Source organism: Ochotona princeps, chromosome 33 (genome assembly GCF_030435755.1).
Source record: "Ochotona princeps isolate mOchPri1 chromosome 33, mOchPri1.hap1, whole genome shotgun sequence".
Taxonomy (NCBI): Eukaryota; Metazoa; Chordata; class Mammalia; order Lagomorpha; family Ochotonidae; genus Ochotona; species Ochotona princeps.
In genome coordinates this window covers 5,042,947-5,068,422 of record NC_080864.1, presented here as the reverse complement: position 1 = coordinate 5,068,422, position 25,476 = coordinate 5,042,947, and the positions used below count along the sequence as shown (strand labels likewise).

The following is a 25,476-nucleotide window of genomic DNA, read 5'->3' as shown; positions in this document are numbered from 1 at the left end:
CGCAGCGGGCTTCCACGGGGGGCGGGTCCCGGCGCCGGACAGCTCCGGGTCCTGAGGGGCCAGCAGGGCTGGGAACGCGGGGTTCCGGCTGTGTGGGAACGCGGGGCGCCGTTTTCCCCAGTCCACCCCGTCCCCCCAGTCCCCCCAGTCCACCCCTGCATGGTAACACAGGACGCCCCGTCCCCCACTCCACCCCGTCCCCCAAGTCCATCCCTCTGTGTAACACAGGACGCCCCGTCCCCCAGTCCACCCCGTCCCCCAAGTCCACCCCTGCATGGTAACACAGGACGCCCCGTCCCCCAAGTCCATCCCTCTGTGTAACACAGGACGCCCGGTCCCACAGTCCACTCCTGTGTGGCAACACAGCGCACTCGGTCCCCACCAGTCCACTCCTGCACAGGGAACACAGGGCACCCGGTCCCCTAGTCCACTCCTGCCCGGCAGACACAGGATGCCCGGTCCCCCAGTCCACTCCTGCACAGGGAACACAGGGCACCCGGTCCCCTAGTCCACTCCTGCCCGGCGGACACAGGATGCCCGGTCCCCCAGTCCACTCCTGCACAGGGAACACAGGACGCCCGGTCCTCGTGACCCATGTTCCCCAAGCCATTCAAAGTCAGTGCTTCCCTGACCCTCGCCTGCAGTGCTGGAATCCCAGCTGCTGCGCTTCCCACCCAGCTTCCAACAGTGAAGGCCTTTGGACCCTGCACCAGCATGGTGGCTCCTGGGTTTGGGTAAGTTGAGCTCTAGCGGCAGCTATCTGGGTAGTAACCCAACAGAGGAAGATCTGTCTCCCCCCCTCCACCTCTTTCTCCTCCTCTCTCTCCCTCTCCCCCACCCCTTCCCTCTTCCTCTTCCTCCCTCTCTCCCCCCCCCCACACCTTCCACTCCATTCCTCTCACCCTCACCCGCTTTGTCTCCTTCCCCCCCCCCAACTTCTCTAACAGAACTACCAGGGGACTATATCAGGGACCATTCCTCTCGCCACCCCAACCAGTCCTTGGCCTCCACTTCTGTCAAGTGGGAATGACACAGCTGGGTCCCTGGGCCGCTGTGCTGACCCCCGCTGTGCCGGGGGCGGGGGAGAGGTGTTAGATGTTGCTGTTACAGCCATCATTCCAAGTGAGAGTTGGGCAAGCAGGCCATGTGGATCCAAGCCGCCACCAAGGACTGATGGGCGGATGTGGGCAGGAAACAAGAGGCCTATACAAGCGTCAGGTTGGATGCAAAAATAAATGTTATTATGTCAGCACGTGCGGGTCCCTCGTCCCTGCTCTGGCCGGCAGCTTGAGCAATAACAAACACGGGTGAGGGTGTGTTTGGGCGTTTACTGGGCACGGGGCCGTGGGGGGTCGGCCGGCGGTCACACCTTCTTGGTGATGATTTTGGGGGTGGCCAGCTCATGGAGGCGGGGAGATGCCTGAGCCACCAGTGAGGCTGGGGAGATGCGGTAGGGATCGTAGCCTTCATTCAGGCATCTGCGCACTCGGGGCTGGGCCAGGGCGATGACCCTGGGGCTGGCCACTGCCCGTTTGGTGACGTCCAGCACCTCCCAGCGAGGGTCCCGGTCTGGCACGCACTTGTCCGACTGGACCTTGGGCACTGCAAGGGCAGGAGAGAGGGTTGGGGCCAGGGCTGCACCTTCTTTGTCCATCAGCAGAGGGGGGACACACATGGGCTCGAACACACATGTGCCATGGGGGATCTAGCACTTCACACTCACGGGGACACAGCCACATGAGGTCATATGGACGGGAAATGGCCAGGGCAGGAGTTCCACGGGGAGTTCACAGGCACCCAGGTGCCATGCTCAGGCGGGACCAGCCACATGAGGTCACACAGACGGAAAATAGCCGGGGCAGGGACTCCACGAGGCAGGATGGGCACCCGGAGCCCAGGGTGCCTGCGCTCTTTGGAGTGATGGGAATGTTCTAGAATGACCATATAAAGGTCGCGCAACATTCTTGAGTGTCTGCAGGGCCCCTCCTGCCTGCTGGACAGAGCCCCCAGAGTTAGCAACGGTCACAATGGAGCTGAACCGCCAGGGCAGGGCAGGGCAAGGCACACACCATACACACGATGATGCAGGAGCTGCGCACACACACATGTGCAGTGGTCTCAAGGGTGTACGGACCCTGGGGGGATGGGTCATTTGGTGAACACATAAGCGGAAGCCCCGTCCAGGACAAAGCAAGACAGGGAGGGATCATTTCCAACGTGTCCGGCAAAGGGTGACCCAAATCAGCCAGCCAAAGGCGGGGAGCAGGAAATAGAAAAGAACCTCCAGACTCTTTGACCCCCTGGATGCGTTACGCACAGAGGGCCGGGGAACTCTGGGTGCCCTGGGGGACTGGGAGGTGCTAGCCCAACAGAAGGAGTGTGAGCAGAGGAGGGCCGGTCAGCCAAGAGAGAGGAGGGGGCATGGGATCCAGAGGGAATGTTCCCGCTGCCTAGTGGGAGATGGGGGTGTTACAGGAGAGAGGGCTGGGGGGGTGATCCATGCTTCTGGGTGAGGGAGGGGGAGAAGCTGGGAGGAGACCGGGGAATGGGGCAAGAACAGGGTGGACACAGGAGTGAGCTGGCGCACACATGGGTGGCACATGCAGAGCTGCTGTGTGTATTCCCACACATGCATTTGGGGCAGAGCCTGGTGGGTGTCGCTGAGCCCACATGCGTGTGTGCAGAGCCCGCTGGGTGTCCCTAAGCCCTCAAGTGTTCAGAGCCTGGTGGGTGTCGCTGAGCCCGCATGCGTATGTGCAGAGCCCACTGGGTGTCTCTGGGCCCACGCACGCATGCAGAGTCTGGTGGGTGTCGCTGAGCCACGTGTGTGCAGAGCCCGCTGGGTGTCCTTGAGCCCTCAAATGTGCAGAGCCTGGTGGGTGTCGCTGAGCCCGCATGCGTATGTGCAGAGCCCGCTGGGTGTCTCTGGGCTCATGCACGCATGCAGAGCCTGCAGTATGTCGCTGTGCCCACGCGGCCACACATGTGCAGGATTCCAAGGTTTTCTTCTCTTTCTCCTCACGTGTTTCTGTGTTTTATAGAGTCCCCATGGCATCCATTCCCAGAGATATGAGCCTGTGACCCCCTCAGCTGCTCCAGCACCCCACTGCACCTAGTGGTGGGTGACTGTTTCCCACAGGGCTCAGGGGACAGGTGGGTTCCTTCCAGGCACTGGAGCAGCCCAGGGGGGGTGACAGAGATGGCAGATCCAGCGGATGGGACTCTGCCCCTCGTCTCCATGTCTGCAGCAGGGCAAACTGCAGAACAGCAGGGACCACTTACTGGCCAGGCTGAGGAGGCGGCCGTAGTCTAACACCCGCGGCTTGGGTTTCGGCATGGGATCCCACTCTCTGAGCAGGACGGCCGGGGCCCTGGGCTTGGCCAGCCGCAGGATCCGTGAACTGGGAATGGCCATCTGTGCTGCCCGGGACACCTGGGACACCTAGGGATGAGAACACCCTCCCCATGGGGAGGAGACCCTGAAATCAGGAGTCGCTGCAGTGGGGTGCAGGTGAAGCCCGACTGCATCCCTCGTGGCCAGTGGGTGTGCCCTGAAGCTCCTGCCGACTGCCTGGGAAAGCAAGGAGCATGAACCAGTGCCTACCTCGGACATGTTGATGCTCCAGATGTTATTGCGGATCTTGGGAATGGCCAGCTCCTTCAGGCGCCTAGATGCCTGGCATTCCAAAGTGGAGCGAGGAATTGGCCAGACGGGAGTGGTCCTGAAGACACAGACAGTGCAGGTGACCAGGATAAGGAGAAACACAAGGGGTCAGCCCTGGGGGGTGTGTGGGAGGGGGTCTGTCCAGCTCAGCCCTGGGGTCTGGGGGTGGAGGGCAGAAGCTCCCACCTGTTGTTGTTATAGTATTCCAAATAGAACCTCTTGGGACGGGCCAGTTCATCCACTCGATGAGACACATCTGGAGGACAGGGCATGTGCAGGAAAGCCGGTCAGGGCTGTGTGGCCTGGACACTCCCCTCGGTCCCTGCCTGTGAAGCCGCTGCTGGCACGCAACACCCTGCGGCCCTGGCCAGAAGCAGGGTGGACATAGCTGGGCAGGACCCAAGAGGCCACTGTTCCCTGACCAGTTATAACCTATTTCTGGGAGGCCAGTGAGGCTCCCCGCTGTGGACCCTGGCCACTTCCCTCCCCCCAGCCTTCAGGGAACAGAGGCTGGGGGAGACTTCTAGAAGACTGGGCGAGGCAGGGGTCCAAAACACAGAGCAAGGAAACTCTGGCTCTGGGTTAGAGGGGTTCCCTTTGAGGAGGGGACTAGCTTGCCCTCCTATGCCCCGCCAGTGCCAGGAGGCCAGTGGCGAGTGCAGCAGGGCCGGGGTACGGAGTAGAGCACCCACCCCCAGGCCTGGACAGTGAGGCGCCTCTTACCAGGTACCGTGATGCTGAGGGTTGTATCCTGGAGAAAGCGCTCGGTCCAGTACACGGAAGGCCTACAACAGTGCAGCGGCATGAGGGAGGGGCCAGGCCCAGCCCACTGCCCCCCATTGCCAAGGAGGACAGCAGTCCAGGGCAAGGAGTGGACACAGGACCACACTGGCAAAGTGAGAGACACAGGGGAAGAAAAGAGTTCAAGATTAGGAATAGGATTGGGTGTTAGGCATTTGGAATTATAGGGAGTGAAGGCTCAGGAGTTAGGGTCTTTTCTAAAGCCCTAGGTTAGGACTGAAGATGACAGGTTAGGGCTGGGGTTGGGGTGGTAGATTTAAGTTTAGGATTAGGGTTAGGGTGATAGGTTTAGAGTTAGGGTTATGGTTCTAGTAGGGTTAGAATGGTGGGGTTAGGCTTAAGGTGGCAGTTTTAGGATCTGTATTGCATCTCAGGCCCTAAAGAGGAGCATAGAAACTTAGAAATGTAGTTAGGATCAGGGTTAGAGATTAGAGATTTAATTGGAGTTGGATGTTAGGGTTCATATTTGTGTATGGTGTCAGCAACTTTCATGGAAATTTGGCTGTGGGTAGCATGAGAAGCCTTGTGTACATGGCAGTGATGTGGTCCCTCATGGGCAAATTCAGAGTGGGGAGCCCCCACGGGGCTGGGTCCTGACCCCTTGTCCCACAGCAGGCCCCAACATGTGGGCAGGGCCTTTTGGGTGGGGGATCCCCTGTCTGGAAGCCTGCAGAGAAGAAGGAATTCCTGGGGAGGGCCTGGCCTCATGCTTTCCTCCCATACAGTCAGACTGGGAAGGCGGCAGACTCACCAGTAGAGACAGAAGTGCAAGTTCAGCTTGCATGGGGAGATCCAGGCATAGCCCCTACACCGGCCTCCCTTCCTGCGGCGAGACAGGTCCGAGCCCCACTGCCCTTCGAGCTGGATCCCCGAGTGATTCACGACTTCTCCAACTCCTCCCGGTCCCACCAGACCCTACCGCAGGTTCCCGGCCGCCTGCCCTCCTTGTACTGCCCAGCAGCGGCACCAGGAGACCAGGAAGGAAGCTGGCGCCCCATCCCTGCTCGGCTGCCTCTCACCTGTCCTTCAGCACTTGCCAGTTTGTCTTGGGTTGTGCCAGCTCCAGGAGCCTGCAGCGGCGTCGCCTGCCCCGTGCCACAGACGAGCGGGGGAAGCGCTGGGTGATGGACAGCCGGCTTTGGGAGAACAGGTGTTGAGGCAGGCATTGCCACCCCCACTTTCTGAGCTGCAGGGAAGGCCTGCCACCCTTGCCCGCTGCCTACTAGAAGGGCACCCTGATGCTTGGGAGTCCTGCTCCTCACACTGGGAGAGGAAGAGGAGAGCCTGGTGCTACAGAGATGTGTGTGGGTGAAGGGCCCCAGGACTGGTGGTGACCAATCACATTCAAACCCAGCTCCCTGCTGGTGGGCATGTACCTGCAGGGGGGGACCCAGGAGGAGCTCCTGGCTCCTGGCCAAGCCCTGGCTGCTGCAGCCATTTATTGAGTGAAACGGCCCAGGAAAGGCTAGCCCGGCTCACCAAGCTGTCTGTGGCACCATGCCCTCCCGAAAACGCCAACAGGCCCCAGCAAGTGCCCACTCCTTGGCTCCTCCCCTGCCACAGCCCTGGCCCCTGGGCTCCTGGAAGTGGGAATGTGGCTTCCTGAGCGACGGCGGTGTCTCCAGGCACAAACTGTGCCACCTGGACTGCCAGGCCCCTCTGGTCCCTCCACTCCCAAGCACGTGCCGGGGGCTACCCATGCCACCCACCTCATTTCCGGAATGTCCCCTGCGTCTCTCTCCAGAGCCCGCTCCGACTCCGAGGGGACCTCCTCCTGGACCTCGGAGGCCTCGTCCTGGACCTCGGCAGCCTCCTCCTCAGGTGGCACCTCTGCCTCGGGGTCCTCATGCCCCAGCTCCCCTTCAGCAGGGTCCCTAAAGCGTAGGCTGTTGTAAACAGGGATCTGAAGGCCCAGGACCTCCTCATCCTGACCGCCTCCCGAGGCACGCCCAGCCTCGGAGAAGTTGCGGTCCCCCATGGGCCAACGACCACCCCACACCCTGTGTCCTCGCTCCCTCCACACCCAAATGGATCTGTGGTCACCGGGGCGACAGGACAATGCCCCATCCTCCCTTTGTCACCCACATTCCAATCCAGCTCTTCCCTCTGGGGCAATGTCCGGAGCTCAGGCAGCTGTCTTGTGCCCATGAGCGGCTGGCCTGAGGGCAGACAATCTGAAGGCCAGGCCTTGGCTGGCACCAGGTGTTAGAGTCCGGGCTAAAGCCCCTGGACGTCAGGGTGCGAGCTAGTCAACTCCCAGAGAATGACAAAGAGTCTCACTGGTAATGCAAACAGCAAACAGAATTTATTGCGCCAGCATGTTGGGCTCAGACCGCACTTGGGGCACACAGGCCAGCCAAACCGGGCGGTCGGACCCCGAACAAGCCCAAGACAGAAGCTTATATAGGCCGTTGCCTTCACAAAATTGCAAGGCAGCAAAGAACAGATTTATCGCTAAAGCGGAATCCTCCCAAAGTCCAGGCACCTCCTGGCCTAGCAAAGTAGCAGTTTTTCAGTACAAAGGAATCTCACACTGCCCAACAATAACATTTTACCCACACTCTAACACCAGAATACTGTCTCCCTTGGCCTTAGCACATACCATGCACTGGAGTACATCTTCCCAAGTACCAAGCCCCACCATCACCTCTGAGCCATGCCCCATGTGTGTAATTCATAACACAATCCCCTTTGCAATAACACATCCCATATCTTGGCTTTATTCAGCTTCCACATCACCTCAGTCAGGCACCAGTGGGTTAACCTAACTTCTGCGATGCCATATTCCATATAGGCAACGGTTCTAAGCTGCTCCGCTTCCCATCCAGCTCCCTGCTTGTGGCCTGGGAAAGCAGTGGAGGACGGCCCAAAGCCTTGGGACCCCCACCATGACTGGCGTCAAACCTGCCTAGTCTGATCTGACCACCCTACCAGTTAGGGCTCAGGAAGGCCCAAGCACCTTCTACAACCCATCAGATCGCAGGAAGGAATCTTCCATGTTGGGTGGACAGAAGCAGCAGTGGAGCCGCCGGGCTGGCCTGGCACATACCGTTCCGTCTGTCCTTTCATCTGTCAATCAGGAAGCAGGGCCGGACTGAACCACCACGCGGGTTCTTTTCCACACCATGGCTTCCCGCAAGTCCTCCCGTGGGCTCCCCAGGCCCTGGACACAGCTTCCCTGGGAGGAGTCCACTGGGACATTCCCTCGTGAAATCCAGAAAAACATGGGAAGACAGAGGCCATATGAGAGCCATCTTGGCCTTCCTTGGTTTCACGTCCAGGTCCCAGGCCCACGTGTCTCCTGGCTAGATGACAGAGCAGCTTTTGCTGTCTTGATAGCCAGCAGTCATGGACCTGTCAGGCATACCTGGTGGCCTCATGGTTGCTCGCGCTGCTGGATAAACAGCAAGAGAAGGCCTGTTCAGGCAGGCATGCAAACAATGTCCAGATGTGACCAGACCCATGGGTGGGAGGTGCACGTCACTGCTCCACACCAGGAGTCCCAAGGAGGGTGTTGGCCACGGCAGGAACCACCCACTGATGGGTGTGGCATCTGATGCTTACCGCACTTGCAGAAAGTGGGTGGACACCGTGGTGACCTCAGCCAGAGATCTGGCACGCCCTGAAGGCAGCTAAGGCCACGTATGGGCCGATGATGGACAAAGGCCAACATTCCTTGTCCTATCAGGACCCAAGCAGGGCTGATGCCAGCACCCACATCAGAGGGGGTATAAAACCTCTCCTCTCCTGTTCATTGCTCCACCGCACAGGAAAGGCCCAGGAACGGACTTCTCTTTGTATAATAAAGGCCCGTTTGTACTTAGCTGACATTTTCTCTGTCGTGGGTCAGCAGATCTAACAGCATCCAGCATCGACTGGATCTACCCACCAAGGGGTGTGGCCATTGGGGAGCCACCCACTGAGAGTGTGGCCTCAACTGGAACCACCCACCAATGGGTGTGGCCACAACGGGCACCACCCATTGAGGGCTGTGGCTACAGTTGGACCTGCCCATTGAGTCCACATCTTGTTCCTCTCCAGTCAGCAGGTGCACAGAGTAAAGATGGCCACTCTGGGGAGGGGAGAGGGCTGGGGCTCCCGCAACCAAGGGGGTGCACAGAGGATTGCATCCCAGTTCCTCCTCCGTGGAACTCGCTCAAGAGCAGAAGTGTGCCACTCTCACCCAAGACTGAGTTCTGGCGGTGAGTCAATACACTCTGCCCATCCACCCCAACTGAGATCTGAGTGAGGGCAGGAAGCTGAGGGGCTGGAGGTCTGAGACCTCCTTGGGCACAGGAACCTGAAGGGCGGACGTTTGGACCCAACCCAAGGCGGGGTGGCCTCGAGTGCCCCAGGAGTGACAGCCACAGTTGTCACCAGATGCAGTGCCTCGGGGAAGAGACCCCCATGGAACCTCAGACCAGCCGCCATGGGATGAAGTGGCATCACTGCTCAGTGTAAAACAGCCCAACAGTGCCCAGCGCAATGGCTCAGTGGCTAAATCCTAATCTTTCATGCATCCCATATGGGTACCAGTGTGTATCCCAAATGCTCCATTTTCACCCAGCTCCCTGCTTGTGGCCTGGGAAAGCAGTGGAGGACGGCCCAAAGCCTTGGGACCCTGCAACCACATGGGAGACCCAGAACAGACTCCTGGCTCCTGGCTTCGGATCAGCTCAGCTAGGCGATTAGGAGCCCCTACCCGCTGCATGGGGTGCCAGGGATGTGAGCCACACAATTTGATGGGCCGACAGAGGCTGCGGCGGGCAGGAACACACGGGTGCTCAGAGAGGGTCCCTGCCATCTCTGCTGCTCTGCCTGGGGGATGGGAAGGGGGGCGTGAAGGACCTAGACCACTGGGCTTCCCCACCACGCCCTGGCCACCGCAGCTAATACAGCTGAGGTGAAAGCAGGGCCTCCCAGCGACAGCGGCTGGGACGGCTGTGTGTAGTGGCCTTCCCCGGGGCTTCTCAGAACCCAGCAGAGGCCTGGTCGTCGCTCCAGGGGTGGGCCTGAGCAGGTGGCAGAGGTAAGCCTGGACGGAGCCTAGAGGAACAGGGGTGGGGAGGAGCCAGCAACCCCCAAGGTAGGGGTCGTGACTCAGGGGAGAGCAGGCAGGCACCTGCTCCCTCATCCTCTCACTGTGATGAGCTAGGCCGCCCCAACAGTCCCTCCCAGTGCTCCTGCTCGGACTGGGGTCCTGGGTGAACAGGTTAAGGCAGGACAATGTGGACAGGATGGCCACTGACAGGGCTGGCTGGGAGCCCATCCTGAAAACCATCCCCCTCCCGGCTCCATCCTCCACCAGGGTCCCCGTCCTACAGCTTCCCCAGCTGGCGGCCTGCACAGGCCAGGCTCCTGGTACTGCCTCGCCTCCACTTGCCAGGTGGACCACAAGTGCCCCAGCAAGGCTGACAGCAGGAAAGGGGTCTTGCTGGCCGTGTGTGGCCATGGGCCCCAGACAGGGCAGAATCTTCTCTGAGGAAGGGCTACCACTCTGTGGTCCACACCAAGCAGGTGATTCTGATGACCATAGCTGTTGGAACGGTCAGGACGGCAGCCTGGCCGTGGGGACATGGGCAGCAGCTGTCTTCCTGTGGAGGGATCCCCAGGGGCAGCTGGGGACAAAGTGAGTCACTGTTAGGAGGGAGGAGGACAGTGGAGGAGTCTGAGACCCTTGGGACCCCAGGTGTGGAGGCCAGAGGGGCTGGCATGAGCAGGGACAAACAGAAGCACATACCACACACACACGGGACAGGAGCACACACACAAACATGAACTCACAGGCACACAGGACAGGAACACAGACCACACACACACACACACAGGACAGGTGCACACTCACACACACACATAGAGGACAGGAGCACACACACCCAGGCACTTGGTAATTAGTGCTCAGCCACGGGTGCACAAATGTACCCACACACACATTCCTACTGACGTGTCCCTACCCACAGGCTGTTACACGTCTGCCATGTGCAACACGCTCACACGTGCGCACACACGGGCAGCTCAGGGACCAGCCGCTGGCAGGGAAGAGTCGAGAAGGCGCCTGGTTGCCCTGGCAACACCTCCCAGCCAAGCAGGCCTCATTAGCACAGCTCATCTGGTGGCTGACGGCAGGCAGAGGAGGTGGGGGCCATGCCAGACCCCAACACGGCACACTCCGGCCTGCATGGCCGGGAGGAGATGAGAGAAAACCACCATTTTTCCTGCAGGTTCTAGAGGGGAGCCTAGCTGTATGGGGTACAGGCCGGGTCAGGTTAGGCCCAGGACTGCAGGCTGTCACCAACCCCAAGGCAGAGGACGGGATGGGCTCATCTCGGGGAACCCTGGCGTAGCAGGCATGCCTGTGCCCAGGGCACCTACAGGTGGGACACCAGGAGAGGAGCCTTGGCCAGCAGCATGCCCAAGAGGGAAGAGCTGGAGTGAGGAGGTGGGTATATGGAGGCCTTCTTGGGGGGCACAGGCAGGGGGCAGGTCCTGGCCACCCTAGGCTACACAGCGGCTGATCCAACGGGGGCCCTGGGGGTCTCCGTGCTCTCTGTGTCCCAGACAAGACAGGGGAGTTTGCATAGCCTCCCAGACAACAACCAGCAGAAAGCAGCACCAGCCGTGCCCTCTGGAGATACCTTTACTGAACTAAAACAGCATTTGTAGACACACAGGGCCGGGAGGCCCACTCCAAGCACAAAGATACCAACGGGATATAAAACAGAGGCATCCCATCCCCGACGACAGCCCTGTAGGAGACCAGGGGTTGGGGGAGCCAGTAGGGACACCTGGGCAAGGAGGCAGGGTTGAACCCCTGCGCATCCACAGCTAGCGGGCAGCCTGCTCTGTTGCCAAACACCCAGGGCCCCACTGCAGCAGCCAGCTCGGGCCCCTGCAGGCCCCTGCTGACCCCACCTCCCAGGTCACCAAGACCTATTTACATGGTGCAGCTGAGCCCGTGAGCAGGGGTTGAGGCCTGGGCAATTGTCCAGCAGCACTCCCCAGCTGACCTCTCGTGGGGGAGGCCCCCTCGTGGGCAGGATCTTGGGTTGGCACCCCCGGCAGGAACAGCCGGGAGCAGGGCCATGCTGGGCAGTGAAAGGGACACCGCCAGGCCCCCAGTGGGTGACCTGTGGGCCCCTGAGGACGTCCTGGGGAGGGAGCTGCGAAGGAGCACTCCAGCAACACTGTGGCCTGGCCCAGGCCCTACAGCCAGGGCAGCAGCGCCGTCAGGGGCAGCTCCTCCTCCCCCAGCAGCGTGTCCCGCTTGAGGCTGCCTCCCTTGTTCACCACCTTGACCCTGAGGGCCAGCTTGCGCACGCTGGCCGGTCCCAGGCCGTCAAAGAAGAAGTCTTCGTTGAAGACAGGGTGGTGGCTGTTCTTCATGACCGTGCTGCGCTGTTTCTGCAGCTTCCCGGGCACCAGGCACAGCCCCACGCAACAGTTGATGCTGCGCGCGTCCAGCGCGCTGTCGTAGAGGCCCTCGGCGGCCAGCAGGCGCACTCGCAGGCGGGCCTGGGCAGCCTCGTACTCGGCCAGCAGGCGCACGCTGCCCCGCAGACCCAACCGCACCGTGTGCTCCCCGCGCGGGGCCGGCGGTGGCTGCGGCGGTGGCGCGGGGCCGGCCTCGGAGGAGCCCGGCTCTGCGGCTGCCCGGCGGGGCAGGCGCCGACGCACGCCGGGGCTGGTATCTGGCGTGCTGTCGTCGGCAGACAGGGAGCCGTGGCGCCCACCGACCGAGTGCCGCAGCTGGCTGACCTTGGCCTGGCCGTCCTGCGCAAAGCCCTTCAGCAGCGACACGGAGCGCGACAGCAGCGGGGACCCGAATGGGGACGACTCGGCCGAGGAACCGGTGTCGCTCTCCCCGCCGCTGAAATAGCGGCTGGGGCTCATGAGGGCCCCGTCGGCCCGGCGGCGCCCGGCGCCCGGGGAGCCCACCTGCGCCAGGGCCCCGTGCTCGCTATGGAACAGTGACTCCCGGCGCCGCGTGTGCGGGCTCTCGGCCAGCGTGGCCACGCCGTAGGACGTCTGGGCCTTGGGCACCGCGGGCAGCGAGCCGGAGGCGCCCGCCGCCGCCTCCTCCTCCTCGGCCGGCCAGTCCTCTGCGCTCTCGATCTGGATGACGTGCCGGGTGGCCGCCTTCAGCAGGCTCTTGCTCTCGGCCGCCAGCTTGGCGGGCAGCCGGGGGCTGCGGGGGGCGCGGCGGGGCGCGGGGGTGGCCGCCGCCGGGGTCTGCTCCGCTGCCGGGCCCAGCTCTGCCTGAACCTCGGCCTCCGCAGGCCCCGAGGGCAGCTTAGGGGGGATGAAGAAGTCGGGGATCTTGTCGGGGGTCAGCACGTTGCTGTACAGGGGCCCCTTGGAGGCCTTGTCTGCGGCCTCCCCGACCACTCCCCGGGCAGCCCCGTTCTCCCCAGAGCCCCGCAGTCGCTCCAAGAACCACATGTTCGTTCTTCTCATAGGGGCAGCGTCTGGGAAGAGACAGAGTGGGGGTGTGGGGTGTCAAGGCGCAGGTTGAGGGGCCGGGCTGGAGTGGCACTCCCCCCCACCCCACCCCCAGCCCCACCACACCCAGGATAACACTCAACTTCCCGCCCAGCCAGGGGCTGCGGAGATGGGCTCCCGGGAGGTCGCGCGCCATCACCCCAAAGGGCCAGTCCCAGAGAGCACGCAGCACGGGGCGGCTGCCCGCGTCTCGGCGCCTCCTGCCGCTCCCCCCACCTGTGGCTGCTCGGGGGCCCGGCAGGGCTCAGGCGCTCACGGCCCTTCCGGACCGCGGCTGGGCTCCGGGACTCACCTGCCCGGGAGTCGGCCCGGGACTGGGACTCCGGGCGGTCGCGCAGGGGCTTCTAGCCAGGTCGGGCTTGCAGGCGCAGTCGGGTTCCGAGCTCAGCGCAAAGCGCCAGCGCCGCCGCCGCGCGCCGTATTCCTTCTAGTACGGCCGCCGCGCCCGCCGCCCGCGGCCCCCGGGGGTCGCAGGGCGGAGCCTCAAGACATGGAGGAGCGGAGAGCGGCGCACGGCACTGGCTACCTCAGGTCCGCTCCGCAGGTTCGCGGGGGAGCCGGGACGCCAGGCGCACCCCCGTGCGCCCCTGCGCGCAGGTGATCGGGCGGTGGCCCTACAGGCAGTGGGCAGCTCTGCGCGGGGCGGAGCGAGGACACAGCTGCGCGCCCTGAGCGCAGCCGCCGGCCGCCCCTGACCACTGGCCTGGTGTGGGCAGGGACCAGCAAAGGCGCGCAGCAAAGGGGCTAGGTGAGTCATGTAAGGCTAACTAGGACCTCCATCCATCCTGTCAGCCATGAGCTGGTGGGACCTGCGTCCCGGGGCCAGCCTGGAGCAGTTGGAACTGTCCTGGGTGTCCCGGACCAGGCCGAGACAGGCAGCAGAAGGCACAGGAAACCCCCCCAGGATGTCTCTCCCTGCCCTCTTCACCCTGCGGAGGTGGAGGAGCCCCAGGGCAGACACAACAGAGCCAGGACAAGGAGAGATGTCGGCTCTCCAGGGAGCCAGGCACTGTCCACTCTGGCCAGGGACGCCGTCAGCTGCCGGACGCGGACCTCTGCGGGCCCCATGGCCCAACTGGGCACATTAATCTGTAACATCAGACAGGCTGCGGGAGCAGCAGGTGCCTTGATGGGGGCGCTGCCTCAAGGCCAGCTTCTGTACTGAGCACCTAAGGACCCTCAGGCACCCACACTCACTGCTGTGAGTCTCAGTGTCCACCCCTCTTGTGCCTCTGTCTCTTTGGTCCATGAGCAGCGCCTGTAGAGGGCCCACCCCCCCACCCAGCTCAGTCTCAACACCACCATTGCTGTGCTGCTGGGAAAGAAGGGTGTGGCGGGGGAGGTCTCTGGGAGGGGTTCAAGCCCTGCCCCAAGAGGCCCTGTGGGCAGATGTGGCTGCACCCCAGGGTGGTGACAAGGCCCAAGCCTCCTGGCCAGTCAGCTCTGCTCCTTCCTGGGGGAACAGGATCCTCTCTGGTCAGCAAAGCCTGCTTGCCTCCTGCAGCAGTCTGGGGCCGGGGTGTGGCCGACTCTGGGGGCCAGGGGCTGTCCCAACTGCAGCCTTCAGGGAAGGTCTGGGAGGCTTAAGCTGGACAGTGGCCACTGGCATAGAGATGGTTGCGTGCTGGGTGGCTTCTGTCCTCTCTAACCCCACCTCCCACCTCAGCAGGGGCTGCCCATGGCCCATAGCAGAGTAGGCAGATGGTTTTGGACAGAGGGTTCAGACAGCCCTGGCTCTGGGCAGGTCACATGTGAACCTGTGCATACCTGGCCTGTAGCACCACTAAAAGGCAGGAGAGTGTCCACCCAGAGGGTGGGCTCAGAGACCTGGCCACGCTCCACCCAAGCCCTGGCCCTCTGGCCCTGCACCTGTTCCTGGTCCCACCCCTAACAGCAGCATGACCACTCAGAAGCCAGGCTTGAGCCCAGGAGAGTGTCCACCCTGTGGGTGGGCTCAGAGATCTGCCCCGACTCCACCCAGGCCCTGTCCCCTGCCTACCCACCCCAACTCCCTCACAGGAGGACCACCTGCTCTTCAGCCAAGCTTGGACCCAGGACTCTCCTGCTCCTCACCCCAGGACCTCTGGGATGTGTAGGCAGGGAACATTTTTGGACCTGCAAACAGAGGCCTCCAGCATCCCAGCCCGCAGCTCCCAGCACCATCAGGGGAACCCAGGAGTGGCCCTGACTCTGCCCTTTCCCAGCAGCTGTTGCTCAGGACTCACACAGGCACCAAGCCTCCATGGAGACAGTGGACACCAGGTCAGGAAGGACTTGAAGGGTGGGGAGCCTGGGCGCATGAGGACCTGGAGCTGTGGACACTCAACGGGGACTCCAGGGCCTTGACAGCCTCCCCTTCCCTAGCAGCCCCACCAAGAACATTTCCTGCCCCTCACCCTGTGTGGGACAGTGGCAGCTGTCACTGGCCCCAAGCCTGCCTCAGCCATCATCGCCCATGTCCTGCACCCTGAGGCCACCCTGTCTGCCCCCAGGGACCCACTGCCCCATTGTCCAGCCCCTGCCCTGCATCACCCCGGGGAGTCCCCCCTCCCTCAGGTGGGGGACACATGGGTCAGCTCTGCCATTGGTGCCTAGAATAGTCTGTGGGTCCCAGTCACTGCTGACCCCACTGCCCATCAGAAGTGTTGGGCAGAGGGAGGGATGGGTAGTGGGGGTGATGGACAGTGGGTGGACCATTGAATGGGAAGGTGTGGGTGAAAGACGGTGACCCTCATGTGCTCCTGACTAGGTAGGTCTTCAGCCTCCAGAAGGTCTCGGGTGGGGACATGGCACAGCGGGCAGGCTGCCACCTGCCATCCCAGCGCCATACTGCCAGTGCTGTGAATCCCGGATGCTTCCTCCCATCCGGGTCCCTGCAGATGCGCCAGGAGGGACCAGCAGAGGAGGGACCGGGATTTGGGTGGACAGACAGTGAAAGTACCCTGGGCTCCTGGCTGCAACCTGGATGAGCCGTGGCCACTGAGGCCATTTGGGGAGTGAATCAGTGGATGGCAGAGCTCTAATCTTGTCACTCTGCATTTTCAAGCGAAAAGAGCTAAATCTAGGAAGGAAGGAAGGCGCACGCTGCCCACACACCTACTGGAAAGCGACCCCCCAGGGCAGTGCTGGGGCCTCCCCTCGGAGAGTCAGACCCCAGGTGTCCCTCAGGGGCTGCCGAGGACCCTGCCCAGGGAGGACAGAGAGAGGGCTGTATCTGCAGCAGGTAGAAGGGCACAGCTAGCTCTCCCCCCGGGGAGCCATCTCCCAGCGCCCACCCTAGACGTGCAGGGACATGCTCCTGGGGCAACTCAGGTTTAATTATAAATGTGAACGTCCAGTTCAGGTCGGCAGCTGGCAGGGCGGGCAAGGCAGCCAGGGCATGACCTCCCGAGCCCAGGACGCGCAGGGCCTCTCAGCACGAAGCCTGCCCGGGCCATATTGTCCACTGTGCCCCCTTGCTGAGACCCCCAAGCACCTCAGCTCCTCCCTGCCTAGGCACCCCCCACCCAAGCCAAACTGCCCCCCCTGAGACGCATCCTCTCCCAAGGAGAGGTGTCTTTGGTGTGTGTGCCCTCACGCTGGGTAAGGCTGGCCGGCTGGGAGGCTCTGACAGGAGCAGGGATGCTGGACCTGGCCAAGGTCGCCTGCAGGAGGGAAGATTTCAGACGTGGGTGCAGAAGGAAGGAGGGACAGAAGTGATTCCGTGGCTGGCAGCCCGTAGGCCAGGACGGGGGAGAGTCAGGGTGGGAGCTGGGAGCCAAGCGCTGTCACCTGCTGGCAGAAAGTGAGGAGGGGTCGGTCACTAAGCCAGCAACTTCAGACCGGATCAGGGTCCTTGCCTCCCACCCAAGAGCTCAGGCTGAGGAAGGGGCAATGGGTGTCCACATTTGGTCCTCCACGTTGCTTCTGAGACTCAAATCAGGGCAGACCTTCCTCTGCGGCAGGGTAAGAATGCCCATTGAGGTCTGTCCAATCCCCCCCGGGCCTGCCTTCCCCCCACACACACACACCTGGCTCATACACACACACACACCCCTGGCTCACGCACACACCTGGCTCAGGGCTCTCTGGTGACCACGCCACGCAGGTGCAGCTCGCTCTCCGCAGCCACAATGGGCTGCCCATTCTGCAGGTGGTAGTCAATCAGATGGCTAATACTCTCAAACAGCACATCCTTCGTCCGCACCTGCAGGAGCAGACCCAGCGTCAGTCGGCTCAGGCCCATCCCATAACCCCTGGCGCCCAGAGCCATGGAACAACCCAGGGAGATTCGGACCACTGAACATTGGCATACCCAGGCAGGGCGCCAGACACCCCTATGTGAGGCAGGTACCAGAAAACCCAGCGCCCATAAAGCAAGGAGCAGAACTTGGGCCAGCCCAACTTCTCAGTGCCAGGGTGGCTGAGACAGACTTACTGACAGCTGGTCCCGCCTTCCAAACCTGAGACTGACAGCTGGCCCTGCCTGTATCCACACCACCCCGTCTCCCCCTGTAGTAAGTGACCCTCCATCCACACAGCTATGTCTACTCTGACCCTGCTTCGTGACCCGCAGTTCCTTGGGGCTATGATGCCAGACCCCACGTGGACACCCCTGTCCGGAGGTGTTCCTGCAGGATGCGCCCTGCCCCGTACACCCAGTCACCTTGGTGCCTTCAGTTCCAGAAGCTGTGATGCTACGGACCTCGTGTCCACCACAGCCATGGACACCCAGGAACTCATACTGAGCAGACATACCTAGTGCCCGATGTGGCCTTGGGAACCCATCACCCACCATGAGCCCTCTTACCACACCCTCGGGGTCCACCAGCAGTAGGTGCTTGGGCTGCCCGGCCTGCATGCCCGTGAGGACGTACTGCCCGGGGTTGGTGGCACTGTCACGGACAAGGAAGTCGCCGTCAGCCCGCAGCAACCGCTCTGCTGCACGCCGGGTCATCCGGCCATGGTACCAGGGCTCCTGGCGCAGCTGCTCTTCTGTGGGGGCCACTGGTGCCCGCCGAGTTGGGGGGCTGGGCCATCGGTCAGCCAGTGCGCATGGGTGCGTCTTGAGGGCCTCCTCAAAGGGTCCTGCAGGCCAGTAGGACAGGAGTGTGCGAGAGGCTGGGGAAGGGACCCTCAGCTGACCAGACAGGCATCCCTGGATTCCAGGACCCCACCGCCCTGCCTATACTGGCTACAGAGGCCCCAGGCCTGGCCCTTACTCTCCAACTCTCCCAGCTAGGAACCCTTGGCCTCCAGTGAGCTGACAGGAGGCCACCATGACGCTTCTGAGGCTTGTGCGGGCACCACTAGGCTGAGGGGTAACACGTCATTCAGGGAGCTCACCCACTGCTATGTGCCACCTGAGGCACCTGAGGGAGGCAGCCCCCGTCTCACATGGGGGGACAGTCCTGAGTCCTGTCCAGCAAGGAGGGCAGGCTGCTGGCTGTGGCCTGGGTCACAGTGATGCAGTGGGGCCAGCCCTGGCCACCGGCCGTCCCTCCCCAGGGGTGCACTCAGCCTCCCTCTCCGCACCTAGTCCTTCGGGCTGCAAACTCGCCACACCCCCCAATCATGCCTCCCAAGAGGAGGGAATCTAGATGCTCTCCTCAGTGGGGGGCACCAGCGAGCAGGAGGCAGCCCTCCTGACACACGAGGTCCAGCACCCCCAGGCGTGGGGCCACAGGAGACCCGGCCCTGCCCACGCAGCAGTGCGCTGCACCCCAGGCCCAGAGATGCCCACCCGAGATGACCAGTCCCCACAGAAGTGGGCTCCCCTGGAGTGCAGAGAGAGCAGCTGGGCCCTCTGCCATGCACTGAGCCTGCCACCAGGCCACCCAGCCCCCTGCCCGCCCGTCGCGAGGCCAGCCAGGTACACACGCATGTCAAACAAGTCCTTCTTGGGGCTGTCCTCCAGCTGCTCGGGCCCAGCATCCGCGGCGTCCAGGCCCTGTGTGTTGACGTATAGGTGCTCCTCATAGTCCCGTGGGCCCTGGGCATCTGCCTGCACATAGCCGTCCCCTGGCAGGGCTGCAGGAAGGAGCACAGGGTACTGGACGCAGGCCCCATGGAGGGCGCCCTGCTCTGCAGAGATCCAGCAGGGCCCAAGGACCCTACCACAGCAGCCACGATGGCCACACTGGCCAGGTGACCCGAGGTGCGCCATGTGCTCCCAGGGGCCATGTGCAGCCCCCATAGGGCAGTGTGCAGCTCTCCCCCAAAGGCCGTGTGCAGCCCCTCCATCCCAGGGCCATGTGCCTAGACTGCCCGGGACACCCGAGCAAGGTGCAGGCCAGCAGGGAGCTGTCCAGGGTGCCCAAGCAGTGTGCGGGTTGGTACTGAGCACGGGCCAGGCTTACCTGCTCCACAGGGCTCCAGGTCCCAGGGCGGGCCATGGGTCTCCCTCCGAGCAGGGGACCCTCCCTGAGGGAGAGAAACGCAGGAGCCCCTTGGCAGCGCCTGGCACCCGTCTCCTTGGCAGCACGGCCCCAGGCCTGCAGGGCACCAGGTCGCTTTCTCCCCTGCCCGGCCCACTGCGGCCCAAGGTGAGATGGGCACTGGGTGTCCATGTCAGAACTACCATCTCCGGCCCGGCGCGGTACCCTAGCAGCTAAAGTCCTCGCCTTGAACGCACCGGGATCCCATATCTAATCTCGGCTGCTCTACTTCCCATCCAGCTCCCTGTCTGTGGCCTGGGAAAGCAGCTGAGGACGGCCCAAAGCCTTGGGACCCTGCACCCACATGGGAGACCTGGAAGAAGTTCCTGGCTCCTGGCTCCGGATCAGCACAGCACCGGCCGTTGTGCTCACTTGGGGAGTGAATCATCAGATGGAAGATCTTCCTTTCTGTCTCTCCTCCTCTCTGTATATCTGACTTTGTAATAAAAATAAATAAATCTTAAAAAAAAAAAAAAAACTACCATCTCCAGTGCTGGGCACACAGGGCACCCGAGGCTGGAGGCTCTGGCACGAGTAAGGGGGTGTGAAGAGGACACAGGATGAGACCAGGGGCCATCAGGGACCACAGTCTGACCTGGCCAAGGTTCCCGAGGGCTCCGAGGGCGCAGGGCTGGGTGAGGGCCAGCCTGGAGTCCAGCAGCCCACCCAGGGGTGGCTCCTTGCCGGGGATGCTGTTGTAGTAGTTGTGTTCCGGGGTCTCCTCCTCGTCCCCCCAGGCTGACTCATCCAGCCCCGTCAGCCTGGGGACACGGGGCAAGGGATGGGCTTCTGGGTACAGGCTCCCCCACCCCCAAGGGACGTGGTGGCCTGCGTGAGTGCACCCTTTAAAGCTGGGACTGTGTGGGACATGCTCTGGGTGACTGTTCCCCCAGTTTGTGCGGGTGGTGAGGTATGGTTACCTTTCGGGGGGCGCGCCCACCTGCGGGGGGCTGTGGAGGTACTGCTTGAAGCGCAGCTCGAAGGCTTGGCCCACGGTGCTGATCACGCGCTGGGCAAGGCCCTCACAGCATTCAAGGATGTGGCAGGCTGGGAGGGGGGTGCCCGTCAGGACACGGCGGCCCGCAGCCCCCCACGCCCCCCGCCCTCCGCAGCCTCACCTCGCTGATTGATGGGGTCCTTGGCTACGTAGGCCACATAATCTGTCATGTCCTGGGAGGATTCAGAGGGCACACTCATCAGGCCTGGCCAGGCCATCCCAGCTCCCACCCCGGGGTGGGCTGAAGGGTGTGGGCAGAGGGTCCCAGGGCCTGCAGGCTGGAAGGGCAAGCACACCAGGCCACCCCTCGCTGTCCCCACTCACTGTGTCGCCACCCGAGGCAAAAGAGATGGACTGCATGTGGTGGCTGGCGATGGTCTGTGGCCAAGAGACAGGCAGGCAGGCGGTCACTGCCTCTCCCAGAGCCACAGGAGGTAGGCAGGGAGAGGGGAAGGGATGCCCCGTGTGCTGGGGGCCACTGTAGCCTGGCCCTGGCAGCCACGACACCAAGAGACCAGTGGGCCGAGGGGCAAGAGGGAGGTCAGGAATCCAGATGCAGAGTGGCCCCCTGTAGGGGGAATTTGGTCCTACAGCAGCCTGGTCCTCACCAGGGCTAAGCAGCCCCCGGCGCGCACACATACACACTCACGCTGGGGTTAGCATCCCCAGAACACACACACGCATACACTCGCACACAGACACCCCTGGGTCAATGTCCCCCTTGAAACCCTAGACCCCATGCAATGGAACCGACCAACCAGGGCACTCTGGTCCAAGCTCCCAGAAGCTGTGCGGCTCCAGGGCCCTCTGGGGATCCCCACCACCCCCCCCAACACTTGCCCAGGGCCTCCAGGCAGGGCCGCAGAGCCAGGGCAGCCAAGCAGGAGCATGGCACCCACCTGACGTGTGGCGGGCACCGAGAGGCTGAGGCCCTCGACAGAGATGTGCACCGAGATAGTCATGCCAGCAAAGCGCAAGTTGCTCGTGCCCAGGATGGATGCCAGCGCCTTGTTGGGGGCCTGGAGGGAAAGGAGGAGCTGCCTATAGGTGTGGCCTGAAGGGGGCTATTTGTAGTGTGATCTGAGAGGTGCTGTGGGTGTGACTTAAGAGAGGGTCTGTCTGTGGGTGTGATCTGAGCAGCGGCTGTCTGTAGGTTTGGCTTGGAGGCTGACTACAGCTTCAACACCCTGGGATGCCACCACAGGCCTCATGTGCTCATCGGGGGGGGGGGGGGTCCTAGCCCAGCACCCACCTTCTTCTTCCAGGAGCCCCGGACACCAGGCACAGCCTCGTGCAGGCGGTTGATAGCTTCCCTGCATTGTGGAGGAAAAGAGGCAGCTCAGAGAGCAGGAGGACTGTGTTATAGTGTTGCAGGCCACCTGACACGAGCACCCCCGCGGGGTACAGGCTCCAGTCCAGACTGCCTGGCCTTGACCTCTTCCTGTGTCCAACCGGAGCAGGCTGGGCACATACTGCCCATGCAGCTCATCTGTGGGAACTGACCCCACAAGTAGCACTGGCCTCGGGGGGCAAGGTCTGCGGGATCCCAAAGCCAGGACTGTCCTGTGGGAACGGGAGGGGCAGGGACCTCCCCCACTCTGCTGTATGCCCGAGGGAGTCACCCCAAGACATGCGTGAGAGGGCCTGCAGTCTGCAATGGCCACCCAGAGCAGGGGAGTCCACAGGGACAGGAAACAGATCGTGGCTGCTGGAGTTGGGGGGCTGAGTGTACTGGAAATCCTGTTTGACTGCAAAGGTTCCAGAAGTGAGTGCGGAAGCTCCTCCCAGCTGAGTTCAATTCAGTCCTGGAAAAGGTGTTACCTGCCCACACCTCACCCCACACTCCCATGGCTCACAGTCTGCATGCAGAACCATGTGGGCACACACAGGCACCGACTGCCCTGCCAGCCAGGCCCCTCCTAGGCCACCACCTGCCAGCACGGCCTCACCGCATGCAACACCCACACCACGCTGTGAGCTGCAGGGAGGGTACAGCGTGTGACGCTGGACCTGGGGTGGCCAGGCGGAAAGGTGGCGGTCAGCCCACCCACACAACGCTGCACTGGGTACGCCCCCGCAGCCAGGGCAGGGTGGGGAGGCGGGCTCACCTGGTGACCTGGGTGCGGGTGTGAAAATCCAGCGAGCGCATGGAGCGGAGGACTTCAATGCAGCCCATGTACTGCAGGGAGAGAGCTGGATCAACAGGCAGGGCCCAGGGTGCCACCCCGAGCCCATGCCAGGCAGCAGAGCCCTCTTCTCCACCCTGCACAGCCTGTCCATCTTGAGGCTCAGCTCTGAGACTCCCACCCCGACCCCATTCTGTCTCCTGAGCCCTGACAGAGCCCGTCTTCCTTGCAAAGATCACCAAAAACTCTGCGGAAGCTGAAGGGTGGAGCAGGTGTTGCAGGACGTGTGTGTATGTAGATAGAACAGCTCATTCATGGTAAAGTGGACAGACGTGGCTCACTGTACAAGGGGGAGTGGACAGATGCGGCTCACTCCGTGGGGGGAGTGGACAGATGTGGCTCACTTTGGAGAGGGGGAGTGGACAGATGCGGCTCATTCCATGAGGGGGGAGCGGACAGACAGCCGGCGGCTCACTCAGGTTCCCACCTGAGTGGGAGTGGGCAACCCTGGCCGCAGCACTGCCTCGAGCTTCAGGGTCCTACCTATGCTGAGTGTCAGGTCCTCCCTGTGTGAAGTACAGCACTCCCAGCCCCCACTCCTCTGCAAACATGGGGCCAGGGTGTGCACATGGGCCGGGGTGCACACATGGGCCAGGGCATCCACAAGGGGCAGGTGTTAACACAGGGCAGGGGTGCCCACACGAGGCTGGGATGCCAACACAGGGCAGGAGTGACGACACAGGGCCGGGGTGCCCACACGAGGCTGGGGTGCCCACAAGGGATGGGTGCTCACACAGGGCTGGGGTGCCCGCACGAGGCTGGGTCTGGGTTGTCCACATGGACCACAGCCCAGTCACATGCAGGTATGCAGGGGGAGAGGTCCCATAAGCTTCTGCAACGTCAGGGATGGAAATGACAGCGACCTGGTTGGGGGGTGGTCCTCGAATCCCCAACCAGAGGAAGCTCCTCCCATCCTCCCTGTGCCTCTACCCCCGACTGCGTCCTTGCTTCCCTTTGACCCGGGACGGCCGCCCGCCTGACCGCCCCTCGCCTCCGTTACGTCACAACTCCCCATCACAGGGATTTTGCGCGGCAGGGCGCACTACTCGGCCCACACGGTGGCCGTGGGAGGAGCCCATGGCTGCGCATCCCCAAACGACCTCTTAGAGGCCACGCGCAGCCTGGTCCGGAGAGGCAGCCGAGCTGGGCGGAGGCGCCTGGGCGTAAACAAAGGCGAGCTCCACGCGCTCGGGACCCAGCACCCTCGCCGCCCGAGCAGCCCCATTCCAAGCACCCTCCGGTCCCTGGTGGGCACCATCGGACGAGGTCCCCAGCCTGCGCATGCGCGCCCCCTCCCACCTGCCGTCCTCTGCCCGCCCTTCCCCACGTGATGCCGTGGGAACCGGGACCCCAGCGCTTCGGGTGGGGCGGTCGCGGCGCGCGGGGCCCCGAGTTGGGGTGCTAGTGGAGAAGGATGTCGGGCGAACCCCGCCGGTCGGGTCCGGCGCGCCCCCCGACTCACCCGTACAACGTAGCAGACGCCGGGCCCCAGCACCCTGGAGTCGGGGTGCAGCCAGCCGTGCGCCGGCTTGTGGATGAAGCTGCCCTTGCGGATCCACTCGGCGTCCGTGGGCCCCGCCGCGTCCCGCGCGCCCCGCGCGCCCCGCGGTCCCCGCGCCCCAGCAGCCCGGCAGCGGCTAAGAGCGGGCAGCGGACAGGGCGCAGCGCAGCGCGGTTCGCAGGCTCCCAGGACAGCGGCCGCCAGCGCCGGGACACCCTCCGGGCCCGCGGGATCCGACTGGGCGTGGGCGTCGCCCGCATCCCCAGTGGCACGCGCCGCCGAGGGGCCGCGGCCTAGGAAACCGGCCGGGGCCGCGAACTTCCATTGCGGCATACGGGGCAGCAACGCGCAGAAGGTGGTGGGCGCCTCGGGCTCGGGGGGCGCGGGGGGCGCGCGCCCGCCCGGACCCTGCGTCATGGCCCCGGTTGCCCGACACAGCCCACCGGGCGCTGCGCCTGGCTAGGAGGCCCCGCCGCGCCTCCCGCGCCTCCCGCGCCTCGCTCCTCCCCGCCCCTGCCCGGTGATGTCATCCGCCCGGCCCAGCGCGCAGCCGCGGGGGGCTGCGCCCCTCGGACCCCGGCCTCAGTGCCCTGGTGCCTGGCTGGGAGACTGAGGGAACCGGACTCCGCTGAGGCTACAGGCATGGGCCTGAAATCCGGAGTCCAAGAGGGGACGTGGTTTCGAACCCAGGGCCGCACCTGCTGTCCCACACCCAAGTTCCTACACGGACAGAGCAGTGGGGTAGGCTTGGGCCTCCTCCCTTCCACCTCTGACGGATGGGAGAGGCACCCAGGGAGGGAGCCCCCAGGCCTCGGTTGGCCCCCCTCTGCAGCATCCCTGGGTGCAGCCAAGGACTCCGGGGATCGTGTGCCCCCCTGCCCCAGGCAGTGCCCTTGCTGGAAAACAATGGGAGGGGCCGCCGCCTGAGGCTGGGAAAGAAGCCACAGAAGACCAATCGATTGATGGATAAGTCCACTGGAAGAAATGAGATCAGCAGGGCGGTGGGAGGGGCAGGCTCCTGCGGGACTGACCAGGCTGCTGGTACTGCCTCTCTTATTCCCTGGAGCATGTCTTGAGAGCTGAATTCTGTACCATGTGGCAGTGGGGGGCAGGGCCCAGGTGGCGTCTCCCTACTGGGCTCCGGGATCTGGGCCTAGATGAGACTCTCACCCTGGCACCTGTCAGCATCAGGAATGGAGCCGGGCAGACTCCAGGGACCTAGGGGGTGAGAGTGGACGCAGGCAGGGAGCAGTGTGAGGCTGACCCATCTGGCTGCGGAGGAGGTGTTTATTGGCACACAGTCATCCAGGGCGGAGCCCAGTGTGGCAGGAATGCCAGCTAGGTTGGGGACCCAGGCGGAAAGGGGCCAGTCACCAAATTCTAGGACACAGGAAGCCTTCGATTCTGGCCAT

At 63.3% G+C, this 25,476-nt stretch overlaps 3 protein-coding genes across 5 annotated transcripts; all 3 read right to left on the bottom strand.

Moving 5' to 3' along the window:
* Nucleotides 1-1,308: 1,308 nt before the first annotated feature.
* SPMAP2 (sperm microtubule associated protein 2) lies at nucleotides 1,309-6,495 on the bottom strand. 2 transcript variants are annotated; one of them, XM_058657911.1, is made up of 8 exons: nucleotides 6,175-6,495; nucleotides 5,485-5,601; nucleotides 5,217-5,288; nucleotides 4,388-4,449; nucleotides 3,851-3,920; nucleotides 3,605-3,722; nucleotides 3,283-3,442; nucleotides 1,309-1,602 (listed from the first exon to the last, which is right to left on the bottom strand). In XM_058657911.1, the coding sequence occupies exons 1-8, from the start codon at nucleotides 6,441-6,443 to the stop codon at nucleotides 1,364-1,366; spliced, it is 1,107 nt and encodes a 368-aa protein (XP_058513894.1). In that variant the 5' UTR covers nucleotides 6,444-6,495; the 3' UTR covers nucleotides 1,309-1,363. The 2 variants fall into 2 exon arrangements, with proteins under 2 accessions (XP_058513894.1, XP_058513895.1); XM_058657912.1 differs by lacking the exon at nucleotides 5,217-5,288.
* A 5,109-nt stretch (nucleotides 6,496-11,604) lies between these two features.
* Nucleotides 11,605-12,919, bottom strand: C2CD4C (C2 calcium dependent domain containing 4C). Its single transcript, XM_004595689.2, has one exon. The coding sequence runs from the start codon at nucleotides 12,917-12,919 to the stop codon at nucleotides 11,669-11,671; it is 1,251 nt and encodes a 416-aa protein (XP_004595746.2). The 3' UTR covers nucleotides 11,605-11,668.
* A 3,760-nt stretch (nucleotides 12,920-16,679) lies between these two features.
* On the bottom strand, nucleotides 16,680-24,567 carry SHC2 (SHC adaptor protein 2). Of its 2 annotated transcripts, none has more exons than XM_058657865.1 (13): nucleotides 24,026-24,567; nucleotides 22,486-22,556; nucleotides 21,630-21,690; nucleotides 21,277-21,396; nucleotides 20,702-20,755; nucleotides 20,499-20,550; nucleotides 20,301-20,427; nucleotides 19,976-20,141; nucleotides 19,303-19,366; nucleotides 18,824-18,973; nucleotides 17,754-18,031; nucleotides 17,017-17,150; nucleotides 16,680-16,738 (listed from the first exon to the last, which is right to left on the bottom strand). In XM_058657865.1, the coding sequence occupies exons 1-12, from the start codon at nucleotides 24,479-24,481 to the stop codon at nucleotides 17,022-17,024; spliced, it is 1,728 nt and encodes a 575-aa protein (XP_058513848.1). In that variant the 5' UTR covers nucleotides 24,482-24,567; the 3' UTR covers nucleotides 16,680-16,738; nucleotides 17,017-17,021. The 2 variants fall into 2 exon arrangements, with proteins under 2 accessions (XP_058513848.1, XP_004595745.2); XM_004595688.2 differs by having other exon boundaries at nucleotides 16,682-16,735.
* Nucleotides 24,568-25,476: the final 909 nt, after the last annotated feature.

Excerpts from the sequence above, each read along its gene's own strand:
- SPMAP2 (XM_058657911.1), bottom strand. The coding sequence starts at position 6,443 with ATGGGGGACCGCAACTTCTCCGAGGCTGGGCGTGCCTCGGGAGGCGGT. Across the intron at positions 5,289-5,484 it reads TGGCAAGTGCTGAAGGACAG|GAAGGGAGGCCGGTGTAGGG; the intron begins GTGAGAGGCAGC and ends GTCTCGCCGCAG. Across the intron at positions 3,443-3,604 it reads GGAGCATCAACATGTCCGAG|GTGTCCCAGGTGTCCCGGGC; the intron begins GTAGGCACTGGT and ends TCTCATCCCTAG.
- SHC2 (XM_058657865.1), bottom strand. The coding sequence starts at position 24,481 with ATGACGCAGGGTCCGGGCGGGCGCGCGCCCCCCGCGCCCCCCGAGCCC. Across the intron at positions 20,428-20,498 it reads GGACCCCATCAATCAGCGAG|CCTGCCACATCCTTGAATGC; the intron begins GTGAGGCTGCGG and ends CCCCCCTCCCAG. Across the intron at positions 18,974-19,302 it reads CCTGGAGCCCTGTGGAGCAG|CCCTGCCAGGGGACGGCTAT; the intron begins GTAAGCCTGGCC and ends TCCTTCCTGCAG.
- C2CD4C (XM_004595689.2), bottom strand. The coding sequence starts at position 12,919 with ATGAGAAGAACGAACATGTGGTTCTTGGAGCGACTGCGGGGCTCTGGG.